Source organism: Telopea speciosissima, chromosome 7, assembly GCF_018873765.1.
Source record: "Telopea speciosissima isolate NSW1024214 ecotype Mountain lineage chromosome 7, Tspe_v1, whole genome shotgun sequence".
Lineage (NCBI taxonomy): Eukaryota > Viridiplantae > Streptophyta > Magnoliopsida > Proteales > Proteaceae > Telopea > Telopea speciosissima.
In genome coordinates this window covers 48,055,509-48,073,256 of record NC_057922.1, presented here as the reverse complement: position 1 = coordinate 48,073,256, position 17,748 = coordinate 48,055,509, and the positions used below count along the sequence as shown (strand labels likewise).

The following is a 17,748-nucleotide window of genomic DNA, read 5'->3' as shown; positions in this document are numbered from 1 at the left end:
AATGTTAGTTAAGGGTTGTACGACGCCTCACACACTATCCTAGGGCATCCTTTTATCATCGATCGATGTGCACATAACGGCAAAATGAAGCCTATACATAATCTCCCCAACTCATGTGGCAAGTTACAATCCAAATGGAATTAAGTTTCCTATGCCTCTTTGGTAAAGGTAGAAAATATTTTTGAAAACAAGACCTTCAACAAGGGTCCTTTACGTGTCAATATCTCTACTTACCTTTTTGCGAGTACATGGGTTAGTCCATGTCATAGACAACCTGACATCCATCCTAGTGGTAAATTTTTTGTTCAAAATAAGTTAGGAAAGTAGCTCAATTAAACTTCGATTTAAAATTTTATAATTACGAAAAATACCATCAGATGCAAATCAATGCAACATACAAATGGTATCTTTTGTAATTTTAGCCATTTCAGTTTAAGCTGAAATTATACTAATGAGATGCTTGCCTAGTCCTCACTTACAAAGACGTACCCATGTATTACAATGTGACAAATAGTGAAGTGTTATACTTCACTAGGCATAGTGACATCTAGATTTTCCCTTTGGTAAAAAATTGAAAACATGGTTCATGACATTTCAAAAACTATTACTGGGGCCTCTAACATTTGCAAAATCTACAATTAGAGTATTTTTTTTTTTTCGGTCCAAATCACAATAAACACTCAACTTTTAAATTTCTTTACTATGACTATTCTTCTTAACAAAAACAACCCTTGCCTATTCAACTTTTAATGTTCTCCCATACATTGGGAACATCAAGTGCAATTTATCCTGTTATGGAGGGAAGCCTAGGAAGGTGTTGGTGCTTCAAATGTTTTCCCATGGTATACCATTAAGAGAAGTTTTATCTACAGAGTCCCAAAAATATCCCATTTGATAGCTTAGTCTGATACAACAAATGATGCATATATAATGGACTCATATTCCCACCCTAAAGTATTATTACATCTTTTGACATAATCAACTAAGTCATTTCTGTCAAGATTTGGATATATTTAGGGCATTAAATGATCCAATGTATGGTAAGGAAAATGATTGAGTTATGTGCAATAAGAGATTTACCTTCAAACCTCTTATGATTGTACTCTTAACTACACTACTCTTCTATATTGGACTCATACATTCTTGGAGAGGGAGAGAAGTTTCCATGGATGTCAATAATGTCATTATATGATAAGAGGAGAGAGAGCCTGTGAAAGGGTATGCACACTGTGGTCCTGTGCCCACCTTTTTCCTAAAAACTAATAAATGTGATTTGGTTAGATGTTGTTGCCTCTCCAAACCAAGGATCAATAAGTGAACCACCATTCCAATGCAACCTGTAACTTAAAAAAAAAACATAAGTAAACTGTAAGAACCTAGGAATCCAGCTGGTTAATCAGGTAAACTAGGTTTCATCACCCTTAACAAAAAGAAATACTTAAAGAAGATAATGGAATTCCATCTGCTTTAATGGCCACTTCAATATGAACACATCCAGGCATCACCTTCCCCATAGAACTGCTGCTTTATTTTATTTTATTTTAGCTTGAAATACAACAGAAATTGCAACTAAATAATTTTCCAGCTTCAGATAAACTTGAATGAAAAATCTTTGGAAGGTAGATCTTATTGATAGGGATTTCTCCACTTTACTAGTCACAGAACAAAGAACTAAAACAAAATTCAAGGAGAAAAAAAAAATTCACTCACATGTAATACATATTTACAAACTGATCCTTCTCATATAAAAAATGTATCCTTTTGCTCACAGTATCTTGCTTGGCTAGAACAAAGGAAAAATAATGAGATTGCATTTGGAACCCACATATAATTAAATGGCCTCCTTTATAATTTCTTGTTAACATAATGGTGATTACTCTAAATCGCTTCCTTTTAGAGAGATTGTCACTCTAATTTACAACCCAATTGTAGCTATATATTCAAATACCACTGAAAAGAACATAACAATCCCCCCCCCCTCTTCATTCTTGATGTCTAGGGTTTTGATTCTTATCTCTCCTATAAGCTTTAAAGAGATCAAGGCCAAGAAAGACATTGAGCAAATTCATTCCCGCCATCCCAAAAAGGGCTAGTGGGAGTTCTACACCCTTCCCAAACTTGGAAGCATCTCTAATGAGCTTGATTGTGATGAGAATGTGTGAAGTGACCCGCGCTAGGAAGAAGGTCATCCAGTTGAGTGCCCATTCTGCTCTTACAAATTTGTTGTTTTTGTCCCGTACTCCGGCCATTCGCCGCACTTTCCTCACATGTAGAAATATTGAATGCAACTGTTTGTCACAAAACACAACTTAAGATGGGACAACAGCAGCTAATGTACAAATGTAGCTATATAAAAACATATGCAGAGGCTCTTTATCAACAGCTGATGAAAAAGGCCAAGTTGAAACAAGAGAAGACACAAAAGATAAATTGATGACGACGGAGAAAGTGAAAAAATGTTTGTGAGATACCTCACAAATAAGGGTGAGAATAAGATAGTTCACAGTGACTTTTCGATACAATGCAAGTGTGAAGCAAACCAGAAGTATCAGATGGTGTACAAGGATTGAAGGGATCAATCCACTGTACAGTCGGAACCGGAGCATATCCCACTGGTCATATGCAAAGTAACCACAGGAGAAGCACAAAGCCAGGTATGCGCCAGGCCACGTCCCACCAAACAACTGAGCATGGTCAAACATCCTACCAAGACCCTTTGTTGCCCACTGATTAACCAGGATGAGAATGACTGCACATGAAATTATAAAATGAATGTAGAAATAAGCTAAACAAAACACGGAGCTCAAAATCAGTTGGTCATGGTGCAGTAAATAAAATCTCACATTGAGGTAACTCTTCTAGTTAACAACCCATAAAAATTTGTAGATATTTGCATTTACTTCTTGATGAAGTGTTGCTAATCAAGTGAATGAATCTTGGGAAAGACTTTGGTTGCGTCATTGTGTTGCTCAAGTCGAACGCTAATTTTTATCTACCCTAATATTAAACCCACTAAACACCACTGATAGTCTGTGAACCCAATTTAATAAAGAGCACCAAATCTCCCCCCTCCCCGGGAGGGGATATGGTTTACACAACTATTGGAAAGTGAAATACTTCTCCCCTCCTCCCTAACAAGGTACTAAAACTCAGAACTTGGTACCAACTCGGTCCCTTGAAAAACCGAGTCGAGTCGAGATCTCGGCTGAGTTGGTGCATTTTTTTTTTCCGACTCGAAGCCTCAACTCGGTGGGTTTTAGACCTAGTTTGGGTCTGAAACTTGATATTCAGCCTATTTTAGGCCATTTAAACACAATGGCACTATCAGATTTTGCAAAAACAAAGTCCAAATAGGAGTTATGTACCGGTCAAACTTAATTTGGTGCGCACGAATGCTATCAAAATCGCTCTGAATGAAAATATTTTCTTGGACATCAAAACAAATGAATATTTTACCGCACTTTTGGTTTTTAGCAATGTTTTACCATATTAAGAGTTATGGAATTTTTAGATTTGAGAAAAACTCCAGCATTAGAAAGTTGAAAATTGCACCTGCCGCCGAAAATCCAGTGTTTGTTCTTGAACTGGGGGGTTGACTTTTTTTCCTTTTGGAATTTTATTTTTTAATTATTTTTATTGGATTCAAATAGGGGGCTAGTTGCTTATTTATGAATAATATCTTAAGTAAATGAAATACAAACACAAAAACATTTACTTAAATGATATTAAACATAAATAAGTGTTTGTCTTAGTTCCTGGCCTAAATAAGTGTCTGTAAACCAAGGTTTGCATAGATAGGTGTCTGTATACCAAGATTTTCCACCAAGATCTCGAGATCTGGCACTCATATAAAGGAGTTTGGGTCAAGATTCTCGAGATCTCGAGAACTCAGCGAGATCTCGGTTGAGTTGTTGCACTTTTGTAACTCATATGCCAACTTGTCTCGGTTTCTCAAAAAACCGAGAAACTCGCCGAGATCTCACGAGTTCTCGAACTATGCTCCCTAAGCACTTCCTTAATGCTGATGCGCAGCAAGTGCACAGCTAAAGTTTGCTTGGACATCTTCAGAGGTTGTATCAGGTGATCAACAATCTAAGGAACCTATGAATGGTTTAGTTTTTCTACTGAAAACTGAAATTGGACAAATTCATGAAACAGGCTGCATGGTCTCAAAGTTCCTACAAAATGCACTGATTTAGTTATAACATGTGTAGATAAATAGAACTTGGTAAATCTGATAATGGGGTTGGGCGATGAGGTTGATAACAAGAGGGCTGTGTGTCACAAAAAGGCAGCTGGCTGATCCCTTAAAGGAATTCTTTGTTTTGTTTCCTGTTTTATACTTCAATTGGGAATTTACCATAACATTTACCTACAAATGCATTTCCTTAACTTTGATACATAAAAATGAAAAACAATACTACTACAGGATGAGATTCCTTGGGCTAGTACACCAGGCAGCCTTGACAGCTTTAATTGCTGTTTGTTTTTGTGACAATTTCAGAATAAGAAAACCAGCAAATAAGAGAAGAGAGGCTGCTAGAGAGCCTAACAACTGATAGCAGCCTCCTCCTTTCGATTCCTATTTATAGAAAAACAGAGTACAAAGGCACCTTTCCTATTCAGACTAGGAAAAAAAAAAAAACCCAAACTCCTAGTACAACTAGAAAAGCAGAATTAAAAGAGAAAAACATAGTCCACGATAGAGGGACTCCATCTGTTGTGGTTTACATGATCATTAGCCATGGTTTAACAGTTTTCTTACACGTCTTCTATTCAGCATTCATGAACAGTCCAAATTTCTTTGCTTGATGATAAATCTTTTCCTAGATTATCACAATAATGGTTTAGTTCCTAAAGTCAATGGTTTCATGCGTATATCAGAGTACCCAGCCACTTTACCTATACAACTGGTATAAGCAACTGTATCAATGATGTCATCATCTTCATTCACCATTACCACAAATCAAGATAGATACATAAGACAGGTCTAGGAAACCTAATTTACTGAAAATTTTGCAGAACATTTGGTGTTGGTCTTGGTACTAGAGAAACTCGTTTCTCTAATTTTCTTCTTTTGGCTTGCTTTCAAATGGAAAATTCCAACTAGAGGGTACAATTCTAAGACAGATAAGGGCTACAGAGCGAGATAAAAAGAACATGAAGAATCAGGCAATGTTATATCCAAGCTAGATGAGAGGCAAAATGAAGGACTGAGGGCCACATTTATCATAATTATGTGATCTGAGGGCTCTGTTATGATGTAAAACATAATTGTCTGATTTGTGATCAGTCATATTATAGTATACAGGTCCTCAAAAATTCAACCTTTCACTTCAAGAAGCACTTGCATGCAGCTTGTAGGTCCCAAGTGATGCAGCTCCAAGAAGGAAGAAGAAGAAGAAGAGGCCCTGAACTTAGGGTTTGAATAGGGAGCCGTAGGTTAGGATTTATATTTTTCCATACTTAGTTTATTTTTTCTGTTTTAGATTGAACCGGGTTAGAATTGGTTGCATCCAATGGGTTCAATGGGTCTAATTTAAGTGAAGAGTTCCTATTGGTTAATAGGTTCTTATATCCTATTGGCTAATATGGAATCTTCTTTTAAATTAGTTGTTTAAGTTAGTCTTTTATTTTTAAGTTAGTAGGGGTATCTTAGTCAATTTACTGTTTTAATTTAATTAAGTTAGTTTAGAACTCTTCCTTCCACGATTTTAGAAGGAAGAGACATTAATTTGTACTAGGATTTGGCTTAGGCCTTTATTATAAATAAAGTATATCGTGGAGGGCTCCCCCACAGAATTTTGAATTTAAAAAATACAGATTTCGTGGCTGCCATTGCTGTTGTTCCTTGCTCCCTTGTGTGAGTGTGCATCCTTGTGGCTTTCAAGGTGGAAGGGTGGGTGGATTCTTGCGACTCTTTACGCCGTGACAACTGGGAGGATCTCTCTTCGAAAGTGGTTTCATCCTTCAAACATTCAAGCTACTGCCGGTGGATTCCAGTGTGAGTTTGAATCTTAATTTTCTGTTTTTATCTTTCCTTTCATTCCCCATTCGATCCTTTAATTTTTCTGTTCTAATTGCATCAACCCTAGAAGGATCTCAGATTTGTCCAGATCTATTTACCCATCAGAAATCATCCAAACTTTGACCACAGCCCCCCCTCACCATTGTTTACACTCGATCCCAATTGCTGCCCATATTCATCCCCCAAAACCCTAAATCCCTCTTCTCCATAAGAACCCCATAAGCCCTAAATTGCCCACAGCCCATTCTGACCATCAGAATTGGACCATATCCTGGTCGAATCCTCCTCTCACAGTCCCCTACCTTCGATCCCAAACCCAGCTCTCACAGCCCACTTGAAACCCTAGTTTTGTTAGTTTCCCTTAACCCTAAAACCTGAAACCCTAACCCTAAATCTGTAGAATTTTAAAACCTAACCAAATCTAATTTTCTTTATACCAAAATAGTCCCCTAAACCTGCATATTAAAACCATATAAGACCCATTCCCAAATTCCCATCCTAAACCCTAGAATTAAGACCTAGGCTGTCCATGTGAACCAGCAGCTCCTTTTGCTATTTATTCTGTATCTGGCTCCTAGTAGGATTGTCTCCTATTCTAGGACTACATTAACTTGGTATCAGAGCCATGGATGAACATGGCAACCCGGTGCTGCCACAACCACCCGACCCTATGGCAGCAATGTTAGAGATGTTTCAGAAATTTACTGCTGACCAAAAGACCTTGTTTGAAGACTTTAGAGCTGAACAGAGAGCTATGGCTGAAAGGCTGCAAGTAATTGAGCATAGACAGCCTACACTTAATGGGGACAGCAATGTACCCATAGAAGAAGACAGGTACCAACTCCATTCAGTGGTACAGAGGCTGCATGACAGAGATGGGAGCCCCAGAGATGACTACAGGGGTTATAGAGATGGACACATAGGTCACAGGGACAGATTTAGAGCTGATCGAGATGACAGGGATGATAGAGATCATTACAGAGATCGTCGGGACAGACCTAGCTATGCCCGTGAACCTTCTCGGGAACACAAAGATCACCACCGAGGCTACAGAGACAGAGATAGAGAAGACCGGGACAGAGACAGAGGTCGGCAGCCTACTTTTGAAGAGTATATGAGGTCCTACTTCACTGGAGACCAGGGTACTAATCGACGCTATACAGGCAACCAAAAACTGAAGCTTGACCTGAAAGAATTCGATGGTAACTCTGACCCCCAGGTATTTTATGATTGGCTTGCTGCAATAGAAGATTATTTCAACTTGTATGATCTATCTGAAGAAGGGAAAATGAAGTTAGTCCGTGCTAAACTTGTCGGATCTGCATGTGAGTGGTGGAGAACTGTTGAAAGAGAGATGGACTTTAATGGTACGGCACTCTGCAGTTGGGAAGACATGAAATATAACCTGAGCAAGCAATATTTACCAAGGCACTTCAAGTCTCAATTGCAGGATAAATTCAACTCCCTCCGCCAAGGAACCATGACTGTAACTGAGTACATGAGGCAATTCGATGCTCTTTCCTCTCGCACTGGCATTAGGGAGGAGGGCATCCAAATGCTTTCCAGGTTCAGGCTGGGTCTGTCAAGCGAGATTAACAGGACAATTGGGGTAGTTGACGTTGCAGACGTTCGAGATTGTTTTGAGAATGCCTTGAAAGCAGAGGAGTTATTAGCTTCAAATAAACAGCCGGGGTCTACCTCCAAGCTGGCCTACATCAACAATAGCACCTCAAAACAAGGTTCCTCCATAGGCAACATTTCTCACCCTGTTGTTCCCCCACGTGTGGATGATAAGGGCAAAGCTCCTATGGGCCGAAATGACCCCTTTACTTGTTATTACTGTCAAGACAAGGGACATATTGCCAGGGACTGCCCAAACAAGAAGAAGCCTCTCAACGTGGCTGAAAAAGAAGAAGTTTAAGGTGAAGATGAAGACCAAGGCGGCATCCACATTCATACACTCCCCCCTGATGATGATGAACATTATTTTGATGATGAAGATTTACAAGGTGTTCATATGGTACTTCAAGAGGCTGCTGCCCAGCCAGAATTCCAGCCTTCTTCATCCGTCAAAGAGCTGCTGTCCGCATACAAGCTTGAACCATCTGTTGAAGATAAGCTGAAGAAACTTGATCCTGAATTGGAAGACCATTTGGTGATCTCCAGCCATTCATCGGAGATGAATGATTTCAAGACGGGGAGAGTTGATGCAGCTCCAAGAAGGAAGAAGAAGAAGAAGAGGCCCTAAACTTAAGGTTTGAAGAGGGAGCTGTAGGTTAGGATTTATATTTTTCCATACTTAGTTTATTTTTTCTGTTTTAGATTGAACCAGGTTAGAATTGATTGCATCCAATGGGTTCAATGGGTCTAATTTAAGTGAAGAGTTCCTATTGGTTAATAGGTTCTTATATCCTATTGGCTAATATGGAATCTTCTTTTAAATTAGTTGTTTAAGTTAGAGTCTTTAATTTTTAAGTTAGTAGGGGTATCTTAGTCAATTTACTATTTTAATTTAAGTAAGTTAGTTTAGAACTCTTCCTTCCACGATTTTAGAAGGAAGAGACATTAATTTGTACTAGGATTTGGCTTAGGCCTTTATTATAAATAAAGTATATCGTTGAGGGCTCCCCCACAGAATTTTGAATTTAAAAAATACAGATTCCGTGGCTGCCATTGCTGCTGTTCCTTGCTCCCTTGTGTGAGTGTGCATCCTTGTGGATTTCAAGATAGAAGGGTGGGTGGATTCCTGTGACTCTTTACGCCGTGACGGCTGGGAGGATCTCTCTTCGAAGGTGGTTTCATCCTTCAAACATTCAAGCTACTGCCGGTGGATTCCAGTGTGAGTTTGAATCTTAATTTTCTGTTTTTATCTTTCCTTTCATTCCCCATTTGATCCTTTCATTTTTCTGTTCTAATTGCATAAACCCTAGAAGGATCTCAGATCTGTCCAGATCTGTTTACCCATCAGAAATCATCTAAACTTTGACCACAGCCCCCCCTCACCATTGTTTACACTCGATCCCAGTTGCTGCCCATATTCATCCCCCCAAACCCTAAATCCCTCTTCTCCATAAGAACCCCATAAGCCTTAAATTGCCCACAGCCCATTCTGACCATCAGAATTGGACCATATCCTGTCGAATCCTCCTCTCACAGTCGCCTACCTTCGATCCCAAACCCAGCTCTCACAGCCCACTTGAAACCCTAGTTTTGTTAGTTTCCCTTAACCCTAAAACCCGAAACCCTAACCCTAAATCTGTAGAATTTTAAAACCTAATCAAATCTAATTTTCTTTATACCAAAATAGTCCCCTAAACCTGCATATTAAAACCATATAAGACCCATTCCCAAATTCCCATCCTAAACCCTAGAATTAAGCTAGAACCTAGGCTGTCCATGTGAACCAGCAGCTCCTTTTGCTATTTATTCTGTATCTGGCTCCTAGTAGGATTGTCTCCTATTCTAGGACTACATTACCAAGTTTCAGGGGGAATTCGTGCAGTCTCCTTAGTATCCATGTCGTTGAATTACAGTGGGATTTTAAAAACCTAGTCGTGCCTTCCGTAAACAGTATACCTTGCCAATTGGTCCGGTTTATGCAGATGTCTGCCAGGTGAAGATTGCAAAGTATCTGCCCCATTCTGACCCAAGGAGACTTCCATTAGGGTCATCAGACCTACAAGATAATCACTTGCTAAGAAATAGAAGCTTAGGAATCCATCTAGAAGGCCAGTTATTGGCTAAGTGGGTTAGTGATCTGCCTGCGAATCTTGAAGTTTATTACCATAAACCTTCCTTATCCAACAAAGAAGCAAAAAAGGGATTTTCAGGAGAAGGCTACTGTCGTTGAGGACACTGAGTTATGGGTTACACAGAAGATTCCAAACCATCTAAGGTGAGGGTATCTGAGGTGAAGGAACCTTGGACCTTGAATCCAGTGTCAATAGAAAACCTAGGTCAAAAGAAAAAAAGGGTTAGGGGAAAGCAAAGCTACCTCTCATTTAAATAAAAAAAATAAGGTCCGTTTGATAACAGCTGGATCGGTAGCATACACATGCCAAGGTTTTAAAGCTCCGTGCCTCCTTGCTGACTCAACATTGATCTTAATCTATTTCTCCCGCTCACACCCAGTCTGAGAGAGGAAGTCACCAACATTGGCATAAAAAAATCTTGCCTTGATGCTGAACTCCCCTGTGATGTAGACAAAGAAAGTCTACTGCCAAGATCGATTCTGGTTTGTTGAGAGTAAAGAGAAGAGGGTACCGATGGGAGAAATTATGGAGAAAAATGGCTGTAAATGAAATAGGTTGCAAGGACAGATTGTAATGATGAACTTACTTGCTGAATTAGGCTGCTGTGATTTATAGTTTAGCTTGAAGATGTAGAGAAAGGATAGATAGTTCAGACAACTAGAGTCTCACTAGTGTCTCAGCCATAGGTGTCCCACCTAGGCCATGCTTTAGGAGTCCCACCCAAGTAAGCTTGATAAACTCACAAGCACTCTTCAAAGAGAAGAAGACAAGGTTTTTTTTTTTTTTTTAAATTTTGGCTGCAGAAACAACCTCCACGTTTTCAATATATAGAAAAGGAAGAGGCTAAATAACCTCTTGGATACATGAATTTACAATAATGAGACTGTTGGAATTCCAAAGTCAAATGGAATTTCCAACACCTAGAAACTAAAACCAAGACATAGGGAACTACAACCAAGAAAGAGACTTAGAAAAACTAAAAGACTTTTAATAACTAGTAACTAATACCTAGGAGCATGAAAAACCTCATAACTCCACCTAGGAAACTGAAAAGACACATAGTAAGAATAAATACTAGCCTAGGAAAATCAAAAAACACAAGAAAATGCTAGTCCTTGTGGGGCCAGACTTAGACTGTCCCAAGGAGTCCACGAAATTGCTGGGCTTGAGCTGGACTGATCTTGAACCTGCTGGAACTGGTCTGAACTTGAACCTGGGCTGATATGGAACTGAGCTGAACTTCTTGCTGGTTTGGGCCTTCAGCTGCTACTGGACTGTGGGCTTGGACTGGGCCTTTTTTTGATGGGCCAGTTGCTGGATTTGAAGGATGCTCTGCATCAACTCTCCACCTCTTAAAATCATTTGTCTCCGACGAATGTCAATGAGGCAAGTAACCGGTATAGAGATCCAGGTCGAGGCACTTGAAGGCATCCGCATGGATCCAATTGAGATTCGTCCTGGGACGACCTTTCCACCGAACCAAAAATTTGTAGTAGTGGCTGCCACTTCGAGTCTTCACATAATTGTATCCGACAACATCTTTAATCTGTCCGCGTGATGCAAGTTTTGTCCTCTTGTGATATGAGAAAACTTCAGTTGTGGCAGACTGCCGTTTGGTAGGAAGAAGCTGAAGAAAACCAACTTGGTTGTCCACTTGAAGCTTGAATTCTTTACACACCCATGCATCTTTGGGAGTGTTTTTCATACAATAAGTATGCTTTGCACCATGGCTGCACTTACTACAGAACACAAGGTGTTCTTTCCATCCTTCATTTCCGCAGTTGCACAAATACAGATTGAGACTTTGTTGGATGGTTCCTCGCTGTCAACCTCTAACTCAATTGCGAGGGAGACTGCATCAACAACAGAAAGTTGTTTGTGTTCATCCTCGAGGGGAAGACCATCATTGATCTCAGCTTCAGTTGGATCTTCTCCGATATGAACCTCTTTGGTCGAATCTTCAATCGGTACATTAGGACTAGGGGTGCCCTGCTGCTGTGGTGCAAAAGATAATGGCATCACGTTGAGTGGTATGCCTTGGTTTTGCTCCAAGCAAACCAATCTAGTGTCCAAATGGTCCATTGATTCAAGCACGTTGTTCAGCTGCTGCTGGAGTTGCCTTGGTTCAGCATTCAAAATGAAAGCTTTCCAACAGATCCAAGATTGCTTAAATCTGATTAATATTGAAGGAGTTATGTACCGGTCAAACTTAATTTGGTGTGCACGAATGCTGTCAAAATCATTCTGAATGAAAATATTTTTTTGGACATCAAAACAAATGAATATTTTACCGCACTTTTGGTTTTTAGCAATGTTCTACCATATTAAGAATTATGGAATTTTTACATTTGAGAAAAACCCCAGCATTAGAAAGTTGAAAATTGCACCTACCGCCAAAAATCCAGTTTTTGTTCTTGAACTGGGGGGTTGACTTTTTTTTCTTTTGGAATTTGATTTTTTAACTATTTTTATTGGATTCAAATGGGGGGGTATTTGCTTATTTATAAATAATATCTTAAGTAAATGAAATACAAATACAAAAACAAGTGTCTGTATACCAAGGTTTGCATAGATAGGTATCCGTATACCAACATTTTCCACCGAGATCTTGAGATCTGGTAGCCGTATAAAGGAGTTTGGGTCGAGATCTCTCGCTCAAGTTGTTGCACTTTTTCAACTCGTATACCTTCTCGTCTCGACCCCTTGGAAAACCGAGATCTCGCGAGTTCTCGATCTATGCAGCAGCCTAATTCAGCCAGTAAGTTCATCAATAAAATCTGTCCCTAAAACCTCTTTCATTTACAACCATTTTCCCCCATAATTCCTCCCATTAGTACCGTCTTCTCTTTACCCTCCGCAAACCAGAATCGACCTTGGCAGTAGTTTCTTTGTCTACGTCACCCTGTCTGCGTTTACTTGATCATATTATTGATGGAGATAAATTTGGTCCAACAAAAAATCTCCATCAGTTTTTATACACATGCAGAAGAACATCATAAAGTTCTTAGGGAGGATAACTAGTGTGTTAATAAAAATCCATCTAATTTCATTTTCTACAAAAAGATAATAAAGTAGAATATGACAAATGATTTTAACTTCATAAACAGTCATATTTGTCTCTTCATCAAGGCCATGTGACCTTATGCAATCAATTCAAAGGTGCTGTTATAATTTGTTAATAGCATCGTTTCATAAGTCATAACAGAAGATATGGATGTTTGTTAATTTATATTTTTCCCCTCAATACGGTCCTAATCGAGTGGAATCGCAGAAAAGAGCTCATATAGCTGTTCCCATATAATTGGTATATGTCTTAGTTGAATTTGACTGAGGTTTAGATTTTTCGTATGAGGAAAAAAAAAATGATTCTAAAATCATTCAATACTATCATAAAAAGTGATTAATCACAATTGTTATATTCTGTGTCCATTATCACTAGGATTATAACAACATCCTCTAGAAAAGCTTTCCATAAAAAAACTGTAGAAAAGCAGGGAATAAGAGGCAGCAATATTACTTCCAAACCATCTAATAACTACGAACCTTTTAATGATAATCAATAATTTGGCCAAATTTCATATCAGATATTGCAGTATTGCAGTTTATAATTTGATAGAGATCATTTCATTTGGTTCAATTTGTAATTTGTTTTTATCGTCTCCATAAATTGGCAAGGCCTGTTACTTTAAAGGCTCTTGCTTAATATATAAGAGACGCAGTAGGAAATAAGGTATACTTATTTATCAGTACAGCAATAACTGTAAAAAAGGGCGTACCCAGTGCACGAGGCTCCTGCCACTGCGGGGTCTGGGGAGAGTCATAATGTGTGCAGCCTTACTCCTGCTTTCGCAGAGAGGCTGTTTCCAAACTCGAATCCCTGACCACTTGGTCACAATGGAGGAACCTTACCATTGCACCAAGGCCCGCCCACTGGTACAGCAATAACTGTGCCCACTTGAAATGTTTGACGCATTTCTTAGTCAAAAGCCAGTGAAGTATATTTACTATTGCATATTTCTTAATTGATTCTTACCTACTATTAGCATAATGTTGTTAATTGGAAAATGTACTAAGCTTCAATGTCTTGTATTTTTTTTTTCTTTTTCAGGAAATATTAACAGCACTATGCCTAGTGACCATCAGGAGATAAATATCAAAACATGCGGCAGTAGGTGGGTTGGTCCATGTAATAGAGGACAACACACCCATTTCATTAGTACAATTTGAGCTACAAATGACTACGAAAGTGGCTCAAATTACAAAAGAGTCACAATAGGGAAATGGCTATTAAATGGAGTCTTTGTAATTTTGAGCCACTTCCTCTGGTCATTTTGGGCTAAAATTAGTAAGTGAGAAGAGTCTGGAGTTTTCCTATGGACCAAACATCTACTGCCGTGGAGAAGGTCATGACCACTAAATGGTTCATAGAGATTTATCTCACAAGTAAATGTAAGCCAAAGTGGCACACAAGGCAGGTCCCTTGATGATGCAGCCTTTTAATGCGAGTTACCAATTTTAATACTTCAGAGAATGGAATCTTCTCCCTATCTTTTTCTCCAGAGTCATGGGTTACCCAGTGCACGAGGCTCCCGCCATTGCAGGGTCTCTGGGGAGGGTCAACTCAAATGAATTTCCTAATTAAATGAGTTGGCTACACTTAACCTTCCGTCATTTGACTCTGTTATGGAGAATATAAGTAAAAAATGGCCATTACCCAGTGCTGGTCCCACATATGCGGGGTCTTTGGAGGGCTGAGTTTGGAGTCAGTCCTAACCTTTGGCATTTCTGCGCAAAGTAGCCACCCTCAAGACTCGAACCTGGGCATTTTCCATGGCAGCCCGAACCATTTATGAAGAATAGAAGTAAATGAACAAAATTTCATTTAAGAAACAGAATTTTGGTAAGAAGTGATAACACCTAAAACGATCAACAGAGTAGACTATTGGAAATGGTACCAAACTGGAAAGGAAACTTTTCTGAGACTGTTGGAAATGGTATCAAAATAGAAACGAAAACTTTTCTGAAATGAGAATTAAGTCTTAATTAAGAATGTCATTTTCAGTTCCTAAACAAGAGATTGCAGAAAATTATCTATACACGAAATGCCCCAATCTCTTTCTAATGTCTCTTGCCCCTCAACTACAGTGGGTAATTAAGAAACTTCTCAACCTAAATCTCTAAAATAGATTATGGAATAAAAGCGATCTTGGGCAGGGGGATTGATGGTGCCCAGGTGTGAAACAGCTACGGAAACAGAAGAATGTGAAGAGGCAAGAGTTGCTCACTGAAACAATAGAGACAGAGAGAGTAAGTGAACAGGTTGAAGAGGATGGGTGAGGCAAAGATGGGGTGGAGGGGAGATGAGGGGGTGGGGATAGAGTTGTGAGAGAGGGTTGGGAAAGAGATGCAGAGGAGTTGGTCACGGAAGAGGGCAGGCGGAGGTGAGAGGTGGTGGCAGGGCAAAGGGTGGGGGAGATGCCAGAGAGACGCAACTGGAGTGGGGTGCCACTGGGGGGGCTGTGGGAGGAGAGGGAGCAGGAGTAGTCTAGGGATTTAAAGTAGGGGAAAAAGAAATCTGGAAGAATATTTTTTGGGGGAATCAAAAAAGAAACTTGAGTTGGGGAGTTTGAGTAAATACAGAGGAAGTATAGGGGAGTGATAGAAATTTTCCTAAATTTTTATTACACTAATACACAAGATCATGCCTCATGTAGCATCAGGGTATTTAAAACAATCCTAAGAAAGGGCTTAGAGTTACCTGATGATCCACAAGCGCAGAACTTCTTAGAGAATACAACACTTGAACACACTAGCAATCACAGGACAACCAACAACACCCATGACTATCGCTTGCATAGGGAGAAGCTATCCACACACTACAGGTTTCAAAACCCTGAACTCAACTCACAAGAGACTTGCACAATAAACTTCAGGAGAAATATGCAGTGCCCTCTCACTCTATAGCTGTTCTTATGTAGCACTCCATATGCTATTATCTAGTATTGCTAATTATGCCAAGTGGTAGGATCCATTGGGTGATCCTACCAAAGTTTCCTTATGTAAGTCTCCCAAATAAAGATATTTACTTACATGGACACCTAAAATTGGATATAACAATTAAGCCCTCAAAGATAATAGTTTCATCATGATAAAGTCTCTCTACTTTACAATATCACATAAACGACCTATGAGCATGTAACTAATTATTGTCATCAACACAGTACGTCGGAACGTCATATACAGAGAATCATAATTGCTAATTGGACATAAAATTGTTTTCAACTATTTTGAATATCTAATCATAAGTAAAAAATAATATTTAAATATTTTGTAAACTATTTACAATGCATGCCACTGAACTCGGAATTTCTGTCCAATGTTGATCAGATTTCTTTTCTTTTTTTTTTGTTTGATTTTCTCCCAATATGGGAAATAGATCTCATTGATAGAATTCAATGCCTTGATATGTAGCCAGGGAGACATCAACCATTTGTGCACCAAACCCTGTAATGTTCAACTGCAATGATAAAAACCTCTCAGGTCTGAAGACCTATCATAAACTATTATTGAGAATCTTGTTCTTAATACAACTGATAGTAATCCATTCAAGATTTTGAAGTGATCCAGTCTGATATATACACATATATACACTCATGCTTGTGTCTGAAATCACTATTCAAGAGAACAGTATGACAACAATAGAATGCCCTGTTCTATCCCTAGTTGCAAACAGTTTGAGGTATAAACCTAGACACAAACAACTGCCCAATAATATCATGCAAATTATTTGTCATTTAAACTATTTAAAGCCGGATTAGATGGACACACAATTCCAACAAAAACCAGCTCAATTTGGTCGCTATTCTAGTCCAATTCAGTGAACATTTGCAAGGCCCTTCCCTATCTCCTACCAAAACCCCTAATCACAGATGGAGCATTCAAATCCAAAGGCAGAGCGCAAAACGCACCCAATCTTCACATTCTTAAGCACAAAACAAGGTTTCTCAATGATCCACTAGAGGAAAGCTTCATTCAACAAAACCCAATTCCGGGAAAAAGGAAATTCAAACACCAAAATTATTAAAAGTCAAAACAAACAACCTATAAACCACAGAAGCAGAGAGAGAAGGAATCATGGAAGAATAAAATAAAAAGGAATATAAACATTGAGCACCTGAAAGAGAAGTAATGAACGAATGGAGCAAAGAGACGCTGGTGTTGACAAAGAGAGGATCCCGAAACACGGAAAATCGGATGACCCAGTTGGCAATTTGATAGAAACAGCAACCAGCAAGCACATAGACAAGTTCTGTTCTCTTATTGAAGATGATTTCGAAAAAAACAGAGACGAACCACAGAAGCAGAGTGGCCACAAAGAAAGCACCAGTGTTCTTCCCATGGCTTCCCCTCGCCATTCCTTTCTCAACTCAGAACCTCTTCGTCGATTCTTTGGTTCCTTTCTTGTGCTTTCTCGCTTGCAGCCAAACCATGCTTCACTAACTTCAAATCTTGAGGAGTGTATGCGTGTGTGGGTGAGAGTGTTGTTGTGTTAATGGTTGTGTGTGTTCAATAATCGTCGTTGCTCTTCGATGAGACCAGAGGGGAACGAGGGATGATCTGTTCTGTCGCCCTCCTTTCAATCAGGTAAACAGCGGTAACGACGGTCTATGAACATCAATGGGCTTTAATTTGTAAGGGCAACGTGGTTGAATTGGGTGATGGGCTCGTAGTAGCCCTGGGGGCCCACCTTAACATGTCAATGTTTTTTAGACCTTGTTTCTTGGCACTTCTTATATATTTAGGGAATTTTTTAATCAGTTTACAATTTGAATGTCCAATGCATGATTGGGATGGTAATTAAACATCCTCAATGTGTTTGGTAACGCATAGTAATTTCTAATTGTAAGGCAGAAAAGAAACAGAAACACGTTTATTATGCATAATAATTTCTATATTTGGAACTTCAAT

General features: G+C 39.1%; 1 protein-coding gene across 1 annotated transcript; it reads right to left on the bottom strand.

The window, feature by feature from the left end:
- Window positions 1-1,971: 1,971 nt before the first annotated feature.
- Window positions 1,972-17,324, bottom strand: LOC122666839 (TLC domain-containing protein 2-like). Its single transcript, XM_043862927.1, has 3 exons — window positions 16,955-17,324; window positions 2,472-2,749; window positions 1,972-2,288 (listed from the first exon to the last, which is right to left on the bottom strand). Exons 1-3 carry the CDS (start codon window positions 17,193-17,195, stop codon window positions 1,983-1,985), a joined length of 825 nt encoding a protein of 274 aa, XP_043718862.1. The 5' UTR covers window positions 17,196-17,324; the 3' UTR covers window positions 1,972-1,982.
- Between the last annotated feature and the right edge of the window lie 424 nt (window positions 17,325-17,748).

Bases quoted from the DNA above. Each gene is read 5' to 3' on its own strand.
- LOC122666839 (XM_043862927.1), bottom strand. From the start codon at position 17,195: ATGGCGAGGGGAAGCCATGGGAAGAACACTGGTGCTTTCTTTGTGGCC. The intron at 2,750-16,954 runs GTGCTCAATGTT...TTTCATGTGCAG, and splicing joins GTTCATTACTTCTCTTTCAG to TCATTCTCATCCTGGTTAAT. The intron at 2,289-2,471 runs GTATCTCACAAA...TGTGACAAACAG, and splicing joins TTCTCACCCTTATTTGTGAG to TTGCATTCAATATTTCTACA.